General features: G+C 37.2%; 1 protein-coding gene across 4 annotated transcripts in view; it reads right to left on the bottom strand.

Annotated features, from left to right (window-relative positions):
- Positions 1–6,778: 6,778 nt before the first annotated feature.
- LOC118746058 (coiled-coil domain-containing protein 102A-like) overlaps positions 6,779–18,833 on the bottom strand; it is a 30,260-nt gene continuing 18,205 nt past the window's right edge. Inside the window, exons 10-12 of one of the 4 annotated variants that reach the window (XM_036479795.1) lie at positions 8,467–8,633; positions 7,413–8,253; positions 6,790–6,943 (exon numbers count right to left, since the gene is read on the bottom strand). In XM_036479795.1, the coding sequence (XP_036335688.1) occupies positions 6,935–6,943; positions 7,413–8,253; positions 8,467–8,633 (1,017 nt within the window). In that variant the 3' untranslated portion in view covers positions 6,790–6,934. Of the gene's footprint in view, positions 6,944–7,412; positions 8,254–8,466; positions 8,634–18,833 lie in introns of all 4 variants that reach the window. The other 3 variants (XM_036479794.1, XM_036479793.1, XM_036479796.1) reach the window with 3 other exon arrangements.

The raw sequence follows: 18,833 nt of genomic DNA, 5'->3' as shown, positions 1-18,833 counted from the left end.
AAGCAGATTGCGCTTTCTGGGGTCTACTTTATTTATCGACCTTCACAAAATGGGAGATTTAAACCCTAGGTGCCTGACGAGCTCCGTCAAAAACTCTAAATGGTTTAGCAAGGGGTAGGTGAAAATTCTTAGTCGTGGTATCACAATAGCCCTTCAACTCGTTGCCTATGTGTGCCTCTACGTAGCAGTGACAGCCATATCTACTAAATACTTAGTGTACGTATTAAATTTGCTTTTTCCAAATACATAAAATAAGGAAAATAAATTATAAACTATCTTAATAGGCGGCCGCTGTTGTGTAGTGGTAAGCAGTGGGCGCTTCCACTCCGCAGGGCCTGGGAAATTTTTTTTAGTCCGAGCACTGTCGTTGATACGTGCTCGTTTCGCACTAAAGTGTGCATTCGCAACGCATAAGTACAGTGGCGGTCAAAAATGGATGAATGGTGTTTCGTTGTTAATATTTAAAATGTTTTTCAAGCTCAAATTTTACAGAATTTAGAAAAATTCCACAAATTTGTATCTAAATTTCGAGCTTTTTAACCAGAATTTTTATAAATTTGCAGCTAACAGGCTTATAAAATTTTAGTATATAAATAGTAGTATAAATGCAAGTTTTGAGCGCTTAAAAAATCGCATCGATTTTTAATAATTTTTTGTTGACGCCATTTTGCACTTTTTTCCATATAAACATGAATTTCTGGTGGAAGAATATGCGCAAGACCGTTTGCGAAAAAAAATAAAAAAGTCAACACCAGTTCCAGTTTAAATTTCGCTATTTATGTGAAAAAACCGCAAAAGCCATCAGCAAAAACAAAATTTAAAAATCAATGCGATTTTTTAGCCGTTCAAAACTTGCTAAAATTTTATAAGCATATCCAAAAAATTTGTACAAATTTTTATTAAAAAGCTCGAAATTTGGATAAAGTTTTTTAAATTTCTATAGAGTTTGAAAGTGTGATTTATATGGTGTTTGTTAAAGCATGAACCATATTTTTATAAAAAAAAATATCAACAAAATTTTTGGTACGCTGTTAATATTAAAAACGAAACCCAATTCATCCATTTTCGACCGCCACTGTACGTGTACAGAAAAGTACCGAAAATGGTTGTGAAACGGATAAGTTTTCTTATGTTTTTCCTAATTTGTTTCTGATACAATTTTTTGTTGAACGCCCTATCTCAGAAAATTTTACAATAACGCCTTATTTTAGAGTTTGGTTTAAAAATGCCCTATCTCAGAATTAGATTGAAGAACGCCCTCTCAGCAAATTTTCAATATATTTTCAGCTAAAGATATGGCGTTTTTGAACCGAATTGTAATATAGGGTGTTCTTCAACCAAATTCTGAGATAGGGTGTTTTTCGATAAGATTCTGAAATCGGGCGTTCTTCAATTAAATTTTGAGGTACGGCGTTCTTGAAAAGTTTTCTGAGATAAGGCTTTTTCGAACTGGCTGCCGAGATGCTATCAGATCTGGGACCATCCAAAAGCTACTAACAGGGCAATTCTGGAAACTGTCTTTCAACTCAGCAATTCTTTTTCTAATTATTTAAATGGAAATTGATTTCTTATTTTCGCCAATTTCCATACAAAATTCAAAAAATTAAAATTATTGTTTTAAAAAGGATTTTAATTCAACAATTTTAAAAACTTATCGCTAAAAAGCGAAAGAATAATACTTAGACCTCATCGTTAGGAGATCTTTCAATGTGTTTTTCGAAAGGCAGTGAAGAGCTTTCAAAATAGTTGCCAGAATTGACAATTGTCTTACAAAAGACTGTTTACTATATTAGCCAGAATTGCCCTGTAAGTGGTAGCACCCGCCTCTGTATACTCAATTACAGCCAGAATACTTATGCAATTTTCAGTTTGAATAAATTGTTTATGTTTTTTCAATAAGAAAGATGAACGAAAATTAAAATCGCTTTCTGTACATTTCGGGATACTAGAAAAATGTACGAAAACGCACTGTCGGAAAAATGTACGCGTCTCTGTTGCCTAGGTCAGCACTGTATTGGTTTAGTAGTAGCATTTCTTGTATGTTTTATTACAGTGTTGCATTTTCTATGATCGTGGCTGTATATAAATGGATGTAGTTAGATAAATTAGCACTTTAGTTTTCAATTGAGCTCTTTTTATTTGCGATTATTCCGAACTGGGCATAAATTTTTTCAATACATTTAATGAATTCTTAATACACTTTTGCTTTATATCAATATTCTCTTTTTGTTGAACAGTAAATCTTTGAAACATTATCCCTACATAATATTATATTTGTTGAATATTAAGTCTAAATATATATGTATATGCAAGTATAATTCATTTAGGAATATACATATGTATATGTACATATGTGGATATATATATGTATGTTGGTATATTTAAGTACAATAAGCAAAGTTTTATTATGTAGTTATTTCGTATACGAGCATATAGAAAATAGGCGTAGATACGCATAATTTGTATAAAACTTAGTATAAACACTTATTGATACAAATGCGTAAAAAGTATTCCCAATTAGCACAATATGAATTTGAGACTTAAAAATTAATACGCACGCGTGCATAAATCAACGGATTAAATTTTTATTATTAAATACTATGACGCTAATTTGTCGTCTATTGCATTATAACTACATACAAATGTATAATTAAATATACATATTTAAGTAGTTTTAAATCGAAAAGTAAAATATAATGATGCTGCAGAGAAATGGTTTTATGCGAAAATTAATTTTTTTATGCAAAACTAAGCAACAATTATGAAAAATTATTTTATTTGGTAGTTTTCACTTTGTAAATCAATTAAAATAAAACCATGAGCAACTCGTTTAAAAATTTGTTAAACAGGCTTCTCAATCTTCAAACCATTACGAAGTATCAAGGTGAGTAAAACCCGATATAATGTACATATGTACATACATACAGTATCGGTCATATCTATAGCACGCCATTTCAAAGTGATATTGTGTGCCACTTGTGTTTATTTATTTATTTTTAAGAATTTTCAATTAAAATATAGTTCTTTCTCTAACAAAACCCATATGAAGCCAAGTTTAACAACAAGTTTATTTTTAAAAATAAATAAATAAACATAAGTGGCACACAATATCACTTTGAAATGGCGTGCTATAGATATGACCGATACTGTATGTATAGCGCTTTGGGGTGTACTCGTATGTGGTTAGTCACAACTATCTGACCTTTGACTTGTAATATGTAAAGAATGGAAAAAAAGCTTGTTTTCCATTAACAAGTAATTCAAATATAACGTTCACTACTACATATTTTCAGAGCGTCGCTATTGGATAAGTCGAGGAAAGCCGATGAGTTCAAATTTCAAAAAGTGTAAGTACAAAAGAGGGGAGGATCAGTTTAAAATAATCGTAAGTTGCCGAACATTTTGTTTTATTACCAAAAATTTTTATCGTTTCTTGAAACCGTAATTCTAGGTGCATTGGTAAGCTGTCAATACATACATATATTTCTTTAGCAAATCAGCTATGGCTTTTTGAAGAGATTCGGGTATTGCATATTTCAAGGGGCAGTATCTTGTTACCAGTTTATAAGGTGACAAGAGTGTGGAGAAAGCGAAAATTATTTAATTATAATTGACAGAATAGATCTGTAAATATCTCAATTAAGACATTCAAAAAGCAATAGAAAACACTTCGACTTTTTTGGGAACCTCCAAGGTGGAAGCAACGCAGCTGAGTTAAATTACAGGCTCTATGTTACAAACTCGAATACTTAGTTTAAGTATTCGCGAATGTAATTCGAATTTCAGAAAGACTCCAGATTCTAATCATGATTAAGAAAATCCCATACATGTATAGCAAAAGGTATCTAAGCTATTGAAAATATCCTTAAAGGAAGCCATTAAAAAGCCAACATAAAACTCTATATTATTTCATTTAAGTCATATTTTAAAATATAAAACACATATGAGGGATTCACAACGGTGTCGTAAGTGTCGTATTGTTGTATGTTGTAAACTTTAAAAGATTAAATAGATGTTTAGAGAACTTAAAACCACAACCAACTATTTTTTAACACTGCGAAAATTCATAATATGACTTTGATGGTACTTTGAAAACCCCCCTTACGGGTCTATTCTGCACGTTACCGAAGTTGTTGTAACCGGAAAATTTTATTACCAAAAAATTTTACCACTTCTTGTTACCGCGATTCTAGGTACGTTGGTAATGCAGTGAAAATATTCAGCAATTCAGCTATGAAGATTTGTGGAAATTCCTGTATTGCATATTTCACGGGGCAATATTTTGTTACCAGCATATGAGACGGTAACCAAATTTACCGGTTACAAGAGAGCACAGAATGCGAAGAAGGTTTAAAAATTGACAGACACTTTAATAACAAAATTTATGTTACCAGCGCAGAATAGACCTGTTAAAATATTTTTTACGACATACAACAATACGGCACTTACGACACCGTTGTGAATACATACCCCAACAAATAGAAGGTGCAATCCCGTATTCCTCGGACTCGGACTAGTAAAACTGTCAAAAAATGAAAATTCGCTCAGAGCGAGAGAGTAACATTGAAAAGTACGGGATCGCTTTCTAGTAAAAAATTGTAACTTCTGTCAACTTCAACATAACCTCCAAATTTTGGTAGTAAATTTTTGCTTATTTTGTATGTAAACACACTCAGCTCACACATGTAAATAACCAAAAATACTTTCAAATTCATTAGAATCCACTCAAACAAGTAATTAATTACTTTTCAACATGAATTAGCAGAGTGCACTTTTCTTTTGTTTACAATTTGGTTGCCAAACACACTACAGCTGATCGTTTGACACATTTACCAGGATTTACCAGCAAAAAATTCCCGGACTAAAACTGGTAACTTCTGACAGAGAGAGAACCGTATTTACTCTCTTTTTGTCCTCTCAATAGTCAGAGAACCGAGTACGGGATCGATTTCCAGTAAAATCTGACTGATTCTGACTATTTCTGACTAGTCCGGACTCGTACGGGATCGCAATTAGAATTAAAATAGAGCCAATGGCAACTTCGAGTTGAGTGGTTGCGTGATTTAAGTCTGAATCTTGTACGGGAGTTCGTAGAGACGCTCTCTGATACCCCTTGTAAAAGTTAAACACTAGTGGCGAGAGGACACCACGCCGCACAGTGAGGCAAAAAAGGTTGCTGTGGACAAATCAATTTTGAGAGCCCAAATATGAAACGATTTCAAGTTTCTTTTTTTTTTAATAAAAGATAATTAAATTTCGCGTCATTTCATGTTTGAATGCTTCCACTTTGTTGGAAAATACCTGAAATTAATTTCAAATGCCTGCAATTATTTAAAAAACATTTTTTCCATAGGAAACATTTAACTAAAAAATATTTTTAATTTGCCATCTATACTGATATATATTTTGAAAGCCGCTTCTTTCTAATCGAAAAACTCGAGAACAGCTGTACCGATATTTTTGAAATTTTGGACATCGATCGATTTTTCAATAACTACCATTTTTCCATGAGTTGGCGTTGATATCATATATCTCTGTACTAAGTTGCACCAGTCTACGATGAATACTTTTAGAGATATGTTGTGTGAAAACTTCAGTTTGTATGGGAGGTGCCACGCCCCCTTGATATATCGAAATTATTTTTCTTCTATTATCATCCTTTGAGGGTCTAGAGTCGATGTCCAAAATTTCAATAATATCGAAATTCTCGAGTTTTTCGATTAGATTTCATTTCATTTCGATTAGCTTCATTTCTTCACTTAAGAATAATGACGCTGGTTTACAACAAAAATGTTCTATGGACGCCACTATGCAATGCCTATAGAGAATTGCTCGGTCATTCCGAAAATCGACATAATTTTTTTTTTTGTATGGATAACTTTTCGAGATATTTGCAGTTTATCGTTATTCAATTTAAAAAAAGGTGGTTTCACTTAATCAATACGAGATACGAGAAATGAAATCTAATAAAATTCTCCATAAACCGTGTGTACATCACTTTTTGATAGCCCTGATAGTTTCTGAGAAATTAATTAATAATTCCAGATTTTTTTTTGGTTTTTTGATATACGTGATTAAGTGGAACCACTCTTTTTTTTAGCTAAATAACAGTAAATTGCAAGTATTTCAAAAAGGTATCCATACAAACAAAATAACTAGATTTTCGGAATCAGCAGGCGATTCTACATACTAATTGTAAAGTGGCGTCAAATTTGTGATCCAGTGTGATTATTCACAGAACGCAAAAGCTATACCACCGTGATTTCCGACGCATCCTTTTCAGAGGTAGCGACAGCCTAATAAAAGGAATAAGTCCCAAAATTTTCTGGTCAAAATTTCAGTTGGTGGCGTCTGTATGGCCTTTTAAATTTTATAGATAATCATTTTTTTTTAAGTGGAAAAATAAAACTATAATAATTATTATACAAAATAAAAATCAATTAATAATGGTTCGGTTAACGGTTCAGTTAATTAGTAGAAAAAAGCAAAGTTAATCCGGTTCAAGACCCGGACGGTTCCAAACCGGTTCACGTCCCTGATTATCATGAATGTGGGCTAAAGCGTGGAAGCCAAACGTGACTTTGGAGTGCTTTTTTGTAAACTAACATCCATGGTATGTATGTAGGTATGTATGTATATGGCTAGCTCGTTGCATATATTCGATAAAATAATGAGACAGTAAGTATGTATGTAGTATATCTTAAAGCTAAATGTATATTTAGGTATATGTATGCATATATTGTATGTATGTATATAGTCGAGATTGGAATACTTTTTTTCTTATTACTTAAAAAATACATATATGTATGTATATGTATAATATACGTATTGTAAAATAAGTATTTAAGATCAGATCAAATTATTGACGATTTAAATTCCCTCGTCACTGTTGCCTTCAGCTTCATCGTCCAGCAATAAACTCGTTGAACCGTAATTACGGTGTCTGTGAAATTAAATTGAAATTTATGTAGTGATGCGTCTGTAAATGCTTGTATACTCTAGTTTATAAATCAAGCGTTTTGTATAATTAGTAAATAGTAAATGAAAACTTTTGAATTAGCTGTGGTGGACATAAGCAAATAATAAATATAATTAAAAATAAAACATTTACGTTACATATTCCTTAAACTGTAAGCACTAAAAACGAATTTGAATACATGCACGCCTAATTTACTGCTATTTGAATATATGTAATGAATATTTTTGCTATTAAAATAAACTTAAACTATACTTACGTACATATATACACATAAACAGAAAGGGTTGTAACTAAAGTTTGTTAATAAACATCATTAGTGTTATCACAAAAAAATCGAAAATTGGCAAAATATTGAGGCATTAGTAAAATTCTCATTCAAATGCAATCAGAAATTAAGAAAAATTTGCGAATTTTCCACTTTTTCATTGCTTACCTCGTCGTCGGACACCTTGAGTCCATCTAAATTAATACTATTTCTTGCATAACTACCACCAACACTACCTCCAGTGCCACCACAAGCATCTTTTCTAGTATATTGGCCAGTGTTAGTGGCACTAGCAGTGCCACCAATGCCAACTACACCTGCTACACCAACACTGCCACCACCAGACGTCGAAGAATGCGAATGATCATCATTAAATAATTGGCGATTTATCTCATCTTTAGTTATATTAGGATTTGAATTCGAAGTCGCATTGGAATTCGAATTCAAACTCGCTTTGCCATTACCACCTCCACCACCGCCCAAGCTCATGCCAGAGCTGTTGGTGGTTTTTAGTGGCAATGCCAGATTGGAGCGATTGCCACCAATCGGCTGCTGTTGTTGTAGTTGTTGTTGTTGGCCAGTTTGAGCCCCAGCAAATCTACCCGATGATCGTTCACGTTGCTCGCGCTGGTGGTGATGATGTTGGTGCTGTAGATGCGATGGATTATCAAATTTTTGTTTGGCACGCTCAAATTCGAGATTTCGCGACTTGGATTCAAATATATTCTCTTCCAAGTGTGATGGTTTAGCATCGAAAAAAGTGCTTGTTTGTTGCATCAAAGTACGTTCAGTGTGACTTGAACGTTTCGGAATGGCCGCTTCGACGCTGCCACCTCCATTTGGCAAACTACTACCCGCATTATGACTATGACGACTACCAGCTGGTTGATCATCGAAAATCTGACGTAAATCATTTATGTTGGGCAAGCATTCACTGGGAATTTCTACAGCGATCTTGTTGCGCAATTGCACACCGCCGACAGTGCGCATCGGAGGACTAGGTGCACGCCTTACATTTATATTTACATGTATGAATAAGAATGTTTGTTAAATGAGTGAGTAGTTAGTGAGCGTTTCGATTTAGAAGAAGCAGCAATCCCAAAGGTTAATAGAAAATGTCACAGATTTGATCATTGTTAATTCACAGTAAATAACAAAAGTACCAGAATTACGACTTCAGAGTGATTATGGTGAATATCAAGTTTGAGGAAATGCGACTAACCTTGTTTGTAAATGTTGTATTTGCACTTGCAGTCCTTCAGTTTGACCAACCAATTCGTCGTTGGTGCGTTGTAAGCGACGTACTTGATTCACAGCCGAGTCTAATTCGTCCTCAGCGCCGGCTAATTCACGTTTCAATTCTTCCACACGTTGACGGAGGCGCTTTACCTAAAATAGTCGATGAGTTTTTATTATTATTAAATTCAAATCAACCAAGCATTATTTTTATCGAGCAACAATTTTGGTACAAGATATCACAACTGCGTATGAGTTTTAATGCCGGCACACCCTAGGATTGATCTATATTGAAAAAAAATATACCCGTATTTTTTTATTTTGAAATCAAAAAATATTTAGGGAGTGCCTAATGCGCTCAAAGTTTTCCATGTATTTTATATGGAGAAAAAACAATTTTTCGTACAAATGGTATAAAACTCTTGAAAATCAATATTTTCGACCGGAAAACTGTGTTTCTCTTCAGGAGACTTCCAGTATTAATATCCTATTGTTTATTTAACCATTTTTTATGATTAAAGATTTTTTATTGGTCCCCCCATTGCATTTTCTAAGGGCTTTGGAGGACCTATAAAATATAGTTACCATGAAAAAATTGTTAAAGAAACAATTAAGTATTATTAGATACTGGGAATCTCCCGAAGATAAATATTGATCGAAAAATATTGATTTTCAAGGATTCTACACTATTTCTACGAAAAGATGTTTTTTCTCCATATAAAATACATGGAAAACTTTCAGCGGATGACAGAAAATCGTTCAACAAAACATCACATCATACTCCTACCCTGTCGGAAACACCAACAACCATAAGGGAATTGAATTTTCATTAAAATGCAGTTTTATCTTTCAGGAAGCAAAGTCCAAATTCCTTTTTCTCTTTAATTTTTGAAATTGGCCATTTTCCCATTGTCAAAACTTCACCAGTATTTATCTCAAAAACACACACACATCAACAAGTTGAAGTCGATTTTGTTTTCGAGATCAAGCTCGTCCAAATTTTGTTGAAGCGTCTTACCTAACGCTAAGGAACATAATCACGGCTATTCGGTTTGTTACCGAACATTTTTTAACAGAAAAATTAAACAAGTCAACAAGGCAACGAAAACTGATACAAGAACTTTGTTAATGGCTACAAAATATTTGAGCAACGCGTCGTATGAGTAACACAAAACTTAATTCATATTAAAAGGTGTTAATTTACAAAAAAGAAATGTTGAAGACAGTGAAATAATGTACAGCACAAACGAAATATTTAATCTATATTTATTATAGCCCAAGGGCATTAAATCAGCAGCTATCCTTTCTGGCATCGACTTAATAAGAGTTTGGAAATATTTAACCGTTTACGTCTTACTACTGGAATATTTACTGTTCACATGTTTCTTTAGAATAGCCTAGCAATTCTGTATTGGATTGAGGACAGGGCTATTTTCGGGCCTTTACTTCATATATTACATTACCTGTTTGGAATGTAAAGGCCTCAATAGGTTCAAAAAGTATTATTTAAGATTTTCACCCAAAACATGGTGCGGAATCATTTAAAAAAAATTGGGTAAACAGCCAAAGGAAAGAGATCATCTATTGAAGAACTTTAAGGTGTACCTCAGAAAAAAAAATCATTTATTGACAAAAATTTCGTTAGTAGAGGACTATAGCGTCAATACAGCATTATATCGTGCATATGTATGTATATATCGCTCATTCGCTAAAAGACTGCCATAACTCAAAAAAAGGAAATTTTGGAGCAAATGTTGAAGAAATTAAGAATGGAAACAAATTTCCATTATGCAAAAATCTGAGTATAGCGGCCAAGTTTTTTTCTCTTAAAATTTTGAAAATTCATAATTTTTTGGTCTATATTTGCTTTGCATGCCATTTTCAACAATTAGAGGCCAAAAAGCGATAAATTTTCAAATTTTAGAAAAAAAAGTTTGCCACGCAAACTTTTTTCTCGAGAACACAAATTGATCTAGTGTATCTGAGTATGAGGCATTGTTCGTATGGTCAACAGCTATCAAACCTGATATATGCGCACTCTAGTTTTTTTTGTGTTTAACAGTGTTATACTCAATATAAAAATTGTAAACAAGGTCCCCTACGGAGTAAGAAATGTTCATTAGAGAGCACAGCCACGAGAGATATAAAACGCATACATACAATGTGAAAAAGTAATTTCTCCGTTTTTCGAAGTTAGCCTCCGAAATCGAGATATGGGCCTTCGAAGTTCGAAATTGGACCTTTGACAAAAAATTATTTTTAATTTTTACATGTAAAAAGCAAAAAAAGTAAAAATACTGACGTGGTCTGCTCTTATTTATATGGTACATACATTTTTTTGTGAAAACTTATATTACAGGTGCTATAACGGCTCAAAGGTCAGATCTTCGAAAAATTAAAATCTTAATATTTCAGAAAATTTTTAACTGATCTTCAAAAAATTCGTATCGTTGTAAAAGCGATTAAACCCCCTTTCTCCTGATATGTATATTTGTATACTTCGTAAATAAAAATTTCAGAAAAAAACACTTAAAAGGAAAAAAATAACTTTTATTTTATCAAAAATTATTTTAAACAAAAAAATTACTCACCGATAAAAAAATTGGCATCGTTGTTAAGGCGATTAAATATGCATATTTGTATACTTCGTATATAAAAATTGGAAAAAAACACTCAAAAGGAAAAAATACCAAATTTTTCTTATAAAAAAAAAAATTACAAAAAGATTACTAATTAGTAATACAATTTAATACCGTATTTAAATAAAACAAATAATGTATAGTATTTTACAGGACTATTCTGCGCTGGTAATAAAAAGTTAGTAACCGGTAAATAAAGTTCCTGTAAATTTTTAAACCCTTTTCACATTCTTCCACATTCCATCTTATAAGCTGGTAACAAAGTATTGCCCCGTGAAATATGCAATGCCAGAATCTGCACAGTTCTTCATAGTTGAATTGTTGAATATTTTAACTGCATTACCAACGAACCTAGAATCGCGGTGACAAGAACTGGTAACATTTTTTGGTAATAAAATTTTCCGGTTACAAAATCTTCGGTAACGTGCAGAATAGACTTGTAAAGCGTTAATTCGTTCTTGTTCGCCCACAGTCCTGTTAAAAATTAAGCAAAAGTATATGTAACATGCATATATAAATATAAAAACTCCATGGTTTTTTATTTTTTACATAACAGGTTATATATAAAATTTAAAGATAATTTTCTGTTTTATTTAAGTGAAGTATTCAATTGAATTACTAATTAGTAATTTTTTTGTTTAAAATATTTTTTATAAGTAAACTATTAGTATTTTTTTCCTTTTAAGTGTTTTTCTCAAATTTTTATATATGAAGTACACAAATATACATATCAGAAACAAGGGAGTTTAATCGCCTTTACAACGGTACCAATTGTTTAAAAATCGGTTGGTAATTTTTTTATTTAAAATATTTTTTTTTATAAAAAAAATTTTCCTTTAAATGTGGTTTTTCTCAAATTGTATATACGAAGTATACAAATATGCATCTCAGAAGAAAGGGGTTTAATTGCCTTTACAACGATACCAATTTTTTAAAAATCTATTCAAAATTGTTTGAAATATAAGCAGCCTTATCATGAGTTTCATTTTCCTTGAACCGGTTCACTTTTCACCCTTGGTTTCCATGGTTTTACTATGGGCGGATGACAAATTTTCGTGTGAAGTTTTTTTCAGGTGAAATTCAGGATAAGGCAGAAGGAATTTAATTTTTCGAAGACCCGAACTTTGACCCCTTATAGCACCTCTAATATAAGTTTGCACAAAAAAGTTATATACCAATTAAATAAGAGCAAAAGGAACACTACGTCTATATTTTTATGTTTTTAGCTATTTATATGCAATAATTAAATCTAATTTTTTACCAAAGGTCCTATTTCGAACTTCGAAGGCCCATATCTCGATTTCGGAGGTCAACTTCGAAAAACGGAGAAATTACTTTTTTACCCATGACTCAATCTCTTAAAAAATTGGTTTGGTCCAATACCCAGAAAAAAGTTGATTTTGCCGTACAGTGTTATTTATTGATGGCACTTGATTCTCTTTTTTGATAAAAAAAATACAAATAATATATTTAGTTATTATAAAGTCTATTAGAATTAGAAGCCACCGATCAAATACGCTAGGAATAAAAATGGTTTACAAAAACAATGTTATCAATTAAAGAACAACAAAATCGAAAGCGCTTATTGAGATTTCAATCAAAGTGGCAACGAGCCATTCAGAAAGCCGCTTGAAATAGTTGTAGTCGGATAAGTTGTGCATGTTTAAGTAAACTAAGACATGAGCTTGCAAAATTCAATAGGTAATAACTATTAAATGCGTACAACCAGAACAGCTGCAAACTCATAATTAGCTGAGGCGAGCCAGAACTGACTAAAAATTAGTTTGAGTGAGATGATATCCTTAAATCAGCTAAGGGCTGGGTAAACTGGCTACAATTATTTACTCAGTTAATCAAGATTCTGTTTATTCGAAATGCTCATTACTCGAATAATTTGAGAAACTATAAATATGTACTTTTTCGTTGTTCTTGTTTTGAGTATGGAAAATTTGGGTTTTAATCAGGGATCGTAACAGTTATAAGTTATACAGCTAAACATTTATTTTAATTATTATGCTTCAATTTTTATTTTGTGTTCAACAAATAATACTTACATACATACATCATGAGTTTTATTTTTCGTTTACAGAATAATTATTATCTAATGGTCAAGAAATAAAAATTATCTGGAGATTCATTCAAAAATTACAAGTTATTTGGTGAGTTTTATTTTTTACAAAATAAAACCTAAGGGCTGTAGCTTTATTTGTATTTTTTTTTTGTTTGGAATAAACTTTTTTGTTTACTTATTCTTATTCACACGTGATGCAGTGCTCTGGATCAGGGGCTGTCGATGGCTCAAGACCGACCATACGTGGCGAAGAGTCACACCCTGCGAGAGGTGCCCCTGCTTTTTACTGAATATGGCGGATCTAGAGAGAACAACTCGATAAAATCCGTAAGTCCAGGTGTTAATCGGACCGTGCCTGCGGACTGAATGGCACTACGTTAGTGTGTCTTTTTACGGTGTACTCCAGTCACGTGGCGCCGTCTGGTTTTATTTAGTCTTTCCGGGGTACCGGGGCTCTGCCTCGGATGACCTCTCTCTTCCCCCTTACTCGTGGGATTCTATGGAAGAAAAACAAATTAATAAAAAAAACAATAAAAGCTCTGTGCCCTCTAACAGTGGGCAACAGTCAGCAGTCTCAGAGGTGCACGCGATGCCCAACGAGATTGCTGAACAAATGGCGATTGCGGCGGACGAACTGGGTGCAAATCCAAACGGCCAAGGCGCTCAACCCTCTCGGGACGCTGTAATGGACGAAATGGACTTTGATCCAAACGGCCTTCTCAGCAACCCGGTGGCCATGGATGTCGATACTGCCAAAATGGACTCTGGTTCAAATGGCAACGACATCCAAATACCCACAGACGAGGAGGAGGCGCTCTTATCGTCACAGCAGGAGGAGGCTAGTACTCCTAAAAGAAAACTCTCTGGAGCAGGTAAAAAGCGCTACAAATTCTACCTCTCCAGAGGTGTCAGCGAAAGCGAGGCCAAACGGCTAGCCACTATTCCGATGGCAAAAGGAAAAGCCGAACTGGCTTTGCTGGCTGGCACAAAGCTTAAGAGGAACCGATCGGTCAACCTCACATCTTCCCCGGTGGAGAACTCTCCCAAACGGAAACCAGGTCCAGCTGACAAAAGGGCCCATATGGGACCAAAGGTACCTAGTGTTAAGGCAACTTTTGCCGATGTCACAAAGGCGCCGACCTGTCAGGCGGACACTGGTAATGGGGTTAAGTTAGGGTTACTCCCCAAAGGGTACCCTAAGGCACTTTGGTCCTTAGACCAATTACAGGCCATTCAGACGGCCATCCTGGAGGAGGTGAGGCGGCAGCGAAAGGGCTCTGTGAAGCCCAAGTTTAGCGGTTGCACCTTCCGTCCGGGATGGATGTCCATTGGCTGCGGAGACGCTATAACGCTGGAATGGCTGCGCAAGGTATCCCAAACCCTGAAGCCTTGGAAGGGCGCGGAAATTGTGGCAATGAATGCCACTGACGTGCCCAAACCCAGTGTGTACGTTGGGTACTTTCCGGAGCCATCAACCACTCCAGTGGACAGTATCCTTGGCCTTGTCGAGGGTCAGAACGAAGGGCTGCGGGTAGGTAGCTGGAGGGTGCTCAACAGGGTACAGAAGGGACCCACCACTGAGCTCACTCTAGCGGTTGACCCGCACTCTGCGGAGACACTCGACAGGCTGGGATACTTAGTCAATTATGGATATGGCAGGGTGCGCATCCATAAAAAAGGGAAGACGACTGAGTCGTCAGACCCGAAGGGTGCGCAGCCTGCTATAGCCAGTTCCTCCTCCGCTGCACAAAGTGCGTGCTTCAAAGAGGGACCTTGCGGTTCCAAGGACGTACCCAAGGGACTGCAAAGGTTACCTTCAGAGCAGTCAGGGGCAGCGGAGAAGGAAAAAGCACCTGTCCAGGAGTCCATAGAGCGGCCCTGCTGCTCAGAAGACACTCCTGGCACGGAAAAGAGGGTACCTTCCAGCCCAGAGAGATCAAAGGCCCCTTTCGCCCAAAATCCCTTCCGTCCTCCGCTAAATGCGAATCGGAGACAAGGTCGAGGGGAGATTTCAATGGAGGAGAAGACCCTGATGGCCACCAATAGGGGGAAAAAGATGGCCAAGCGGGCTTCAAGGCCGAAAAATGGCAAACCCCCCCAAGCGATAGGCCTAGGCACATCAAGTGCCTGCAAGTGAACCTCCATCATGCAAAGGCGGCCTCTGACGTCTTATGCAGGAGGTTCAAAACAGAACTCTTGGATGTCGCATTCATCCAAGAACCGTGGGTTTTCGCCGGGGCTATTAAAGGCCTAAACGACTGTAAGATAATCTACGATACCACACACTGCAGGCCCAGAGCGGCCATATTACTACGTAATAACATGACTTTTGTTCCCATTTCAGAGTTGACACAACAGGACTTAGCTGCTGTATGGACTAAAGTGCCCACTCAAATGGGAGAACAAGAGGTCGTTCTCGCTTCAGCTTACCTCCCAGGCGACAGCTGTGAGATGCCCACAAGGGAAGTAATAGCCCTAGAGGAGTACTGCAGAAGGAGAAAGCTGAAATAATGAGCTGTGACGCCAATGCCCATCACTGTGTTTGGGGCAGCTCGGACACCAATTCTAGAGGTGAGTCATTTCTTGAATTTATCACTAAGAACAACTTATTTATTCTTAACCGGGGTAATGAGCCGACCTTTGTCAATGCTATAAGAGGGGAGGTTCTAGACTTGACAATTTCCTCAACTAGCTTGTCGACCTTTATCTCAAACTGGCATGTCTCAAATGAGGTATCTATGTCGGACCACCGGCATATTCGATTCGATATAGAAGCCCAAAGAGTAACAAACCATGTTTACAGAAATCCCAGAAAAACAAACTGGGAACTCTTTCGCCTCCACATAGAGCGGGAAGTGAATGGTTCTACCGCACCAATTTCATCCGTCTATGAACTTGAGGACGAGGCGAGAAAGTTCCAAGATGTTCTTAAACAAGGTTTTGAAGAGAGCTGCCCACTGAGAACCAAGAAGTCTCAAAGGGATGTCCCTTGGTGGAGCGATTCTCTCGGAAAACTAAGGAAAAGAGCCAGGAAACTTTTCAATAGGGCAAAGTCAACAGGTGACTGGACCGCCTACAAGTCAGCCCTAACCGCTTACAACTGTGAGCTCAGAAGGTCTAAAAGGGCTACGTGGCGTGAGCACTGCGGAAGTATTTCCTCTCTTCCAGAGGTGCATCGCCTTCAGAAGGCCCTTAAACTAGATCATCCGAAAGTCCTATGCACTTTGAAAAGACCAGATGGTACCTACACTGGCACCCCGGAAGAAACCAGCAGGCTTCTGCTAGAAACCCACTTCCCGGGATGTATTCCACAAGGCACATGTCCTTCGACAAACACGGCGAACGCTGTGTGCGCAAACAGGAGGACTAGAGGCCTAGCAGGAAGAATCGTCAGTGTGGAAAAGATATCGTGGGCCATTTCAACCTTTAGTGCATATAAATCCCCTGGTCCAGATGGTATCTTCCCATGCCTGCTGCAGCAGAGCTTGGGCTTAATATCAGGGCCACTAGTCAGATTGCTGAGAGCAAGTCTCTTACTTGCTCACATACCAACAACATGGAGTGAAGTCAAAGTGGTCTTTATACCCAAAGTGGGGAAAAACTCAGCACAACTCCCAAAGGCGTACAGGCCAATTAGCCTCAGTTCCTTTCTAGTAAAGACACTAGAAAAACTTATTGACTTTCACATAAGGGATAACTTTCTCAGGAATAAGCCTCTGTGTCAGAGTCAGCACGCATACCAGGCAGGCAAATCTACTATTACTGCAATACATAGCCTAACTCAAGTCATTGAAAAGGCATTGCGGTATAAACAGATAGCTTTGTGTGCATTCCTGGACATATCAGGTGCTTTCGACAATACGTCTTATGAAGCAATATCGACAGCTATGATACGAAAGGATATTCCTGTCCTTCTAGCGGATTGGATCATAAGCATGTTGAGGTCCAGAACCATAATAGCGGACCTAGGAGACGACAGGCAAGCAGTAAATGCCACCCGTGGCTGTCCTCAAGGGGGAGTCTTATCGCCCCTACTTTGGACACTGGTTGTTGACGAACTTCTTGAAAAGCTAAATGGCAATGGATTCAAGGCATATGGATATGCAGATGACCTAGTCATCTACGTTGTCGGCTGGCATGAGGACACAATTTGTTCCAGATTGCAAGCTGCGCTCAGTCTAACGGAAGACTGGTGTGCTTCAAAGGGATTGTCAATAAACCCGCAGAAGTCCACCGTTGTCCCATTTACCAATAGAAGGAAAGTCAACTTGACTAAACCCACTTTGGCAGGGACAGAAATTGAGTTCTCAGAAGAGGCGAAGTATCTAGGGGTAACTCTGGATAAAAGGCTCAATTGGAACTCACATCTCCTTAACATTACCAACAAGGCTAAAAAGGCGTTTTATGCCTGCCAGAGACTCCATGGTAAAACTTGGGGAATATCACCCAAACTAACGTATTGGTCTTTCAATACGGTCGTGAAACCTGTTGTCACATATGCGGCACTGGCCTGGTGGCCAAAAGCAAAGAAAGCAAGTGCGTGTGCCACCTTGAGCAAGCTACACCGCTTGATCTGTGTGGCCATCACAGGAGCTATGCGCACCTGTCCAACGGATGCCCTCGGTATAATTACAGGCATTCCTCCTCTATCTATTCTGATAGAAAAGGAGGCCTGCTGGAGCTCCATACGGCTGCCCAATGTAATCAGCATGAAGAGTGGAGATCTTTGGGGTCACTTGGAGGTTCTCAAGCCTTTTCTGGATGATCCCGCTATCAAGCTCACAGATATCATGCTACCGAAATTATCCTTTGATAAGCCCTACAAGGTCAGAATTCCTGAAAGGGACTGCTGTAAAGCGATAATATCTATGATTGACAAAGGGTCCCAAGTATGGTATACCGATGGATCAAAGATGGAAGACGGGAGTACTAGGGCAGGAGTGCTTGGACCAAGGTTCCAGAAAAGTCTGCCAATGGGCTCATACCCAACCATATTCCAGGCGGAGATCTTCGCAATCGAAGTCTGTGTTCGAGAATGTCTTCGGAGAAGGACAAACGGGGCCAGAATAAATATTATGTCGGATAGCCAGGCAGCACTAAGGGCCTTAGACTCATTTAAAACGACATCTAGGCTTGTGGACAGTTGTAAAACTCTTCTGAATAGCCTAGGAGCCCATAATAGAGTTACGCTGTGGTGGGTCCCTGGGCATGAAGGGTTTGAAGGCAACGAAAGGGCTGACTATCTCGCAAAACGTGGGGCCCAAACGCGAATGCATGGTCCCGAGCCTTTCTGCGGTACATCTATAGGATACACTGCAGAACTACTTAGGAGTTGGGAGGAATCTCAGATTGCTGCCCACTGGCGTAAGTCAAAGGGAATGAGACAATCAAAGAAATTCATAACTCCTTCCAAGAGGAACTCAGAAAGACTCCGTGAACTCAGCCGGGAGGGTCTTAGGACTATTACAGGCTACCTGACAGGACACTGCAAGTTAAGGTACCATCTAAACAAAATGGGGCTTTCTGTAGAGACGGACTGCAGGTTCTGTGGGCTGGCGGAGGAAACCTCGGAGCACATTCTGTGTGACTGCCCGCGTATCATGAATAGCAGACTGATGCACCTTGGGGAACGATTGTCTTCTC

Source organism: Rhagoletis pomonella, unplaced genomic scaffold (assembly GCF_013731165.1).
Source record: "Rhagoletis pomonella isolate Grant_MI unplaced genomic scaffold, Rhpom_1.0 Rhpom_scaffold_00010, whole genome shotgun sequence".
In the NCBI taxonomy this organism is placed as follows: domain Eukaryota; kingdom Metazoa; phylum Arthropoda; class Insecta; order Diptera; family Tephritidae; genus Rhagoletis; species Rhagoletis pomonella.
The sequence above is the reverse complement of the archived record's forward strand: the minus strand, read 5'-3'. Positions and strand labels throughout refer to the sequence as shown.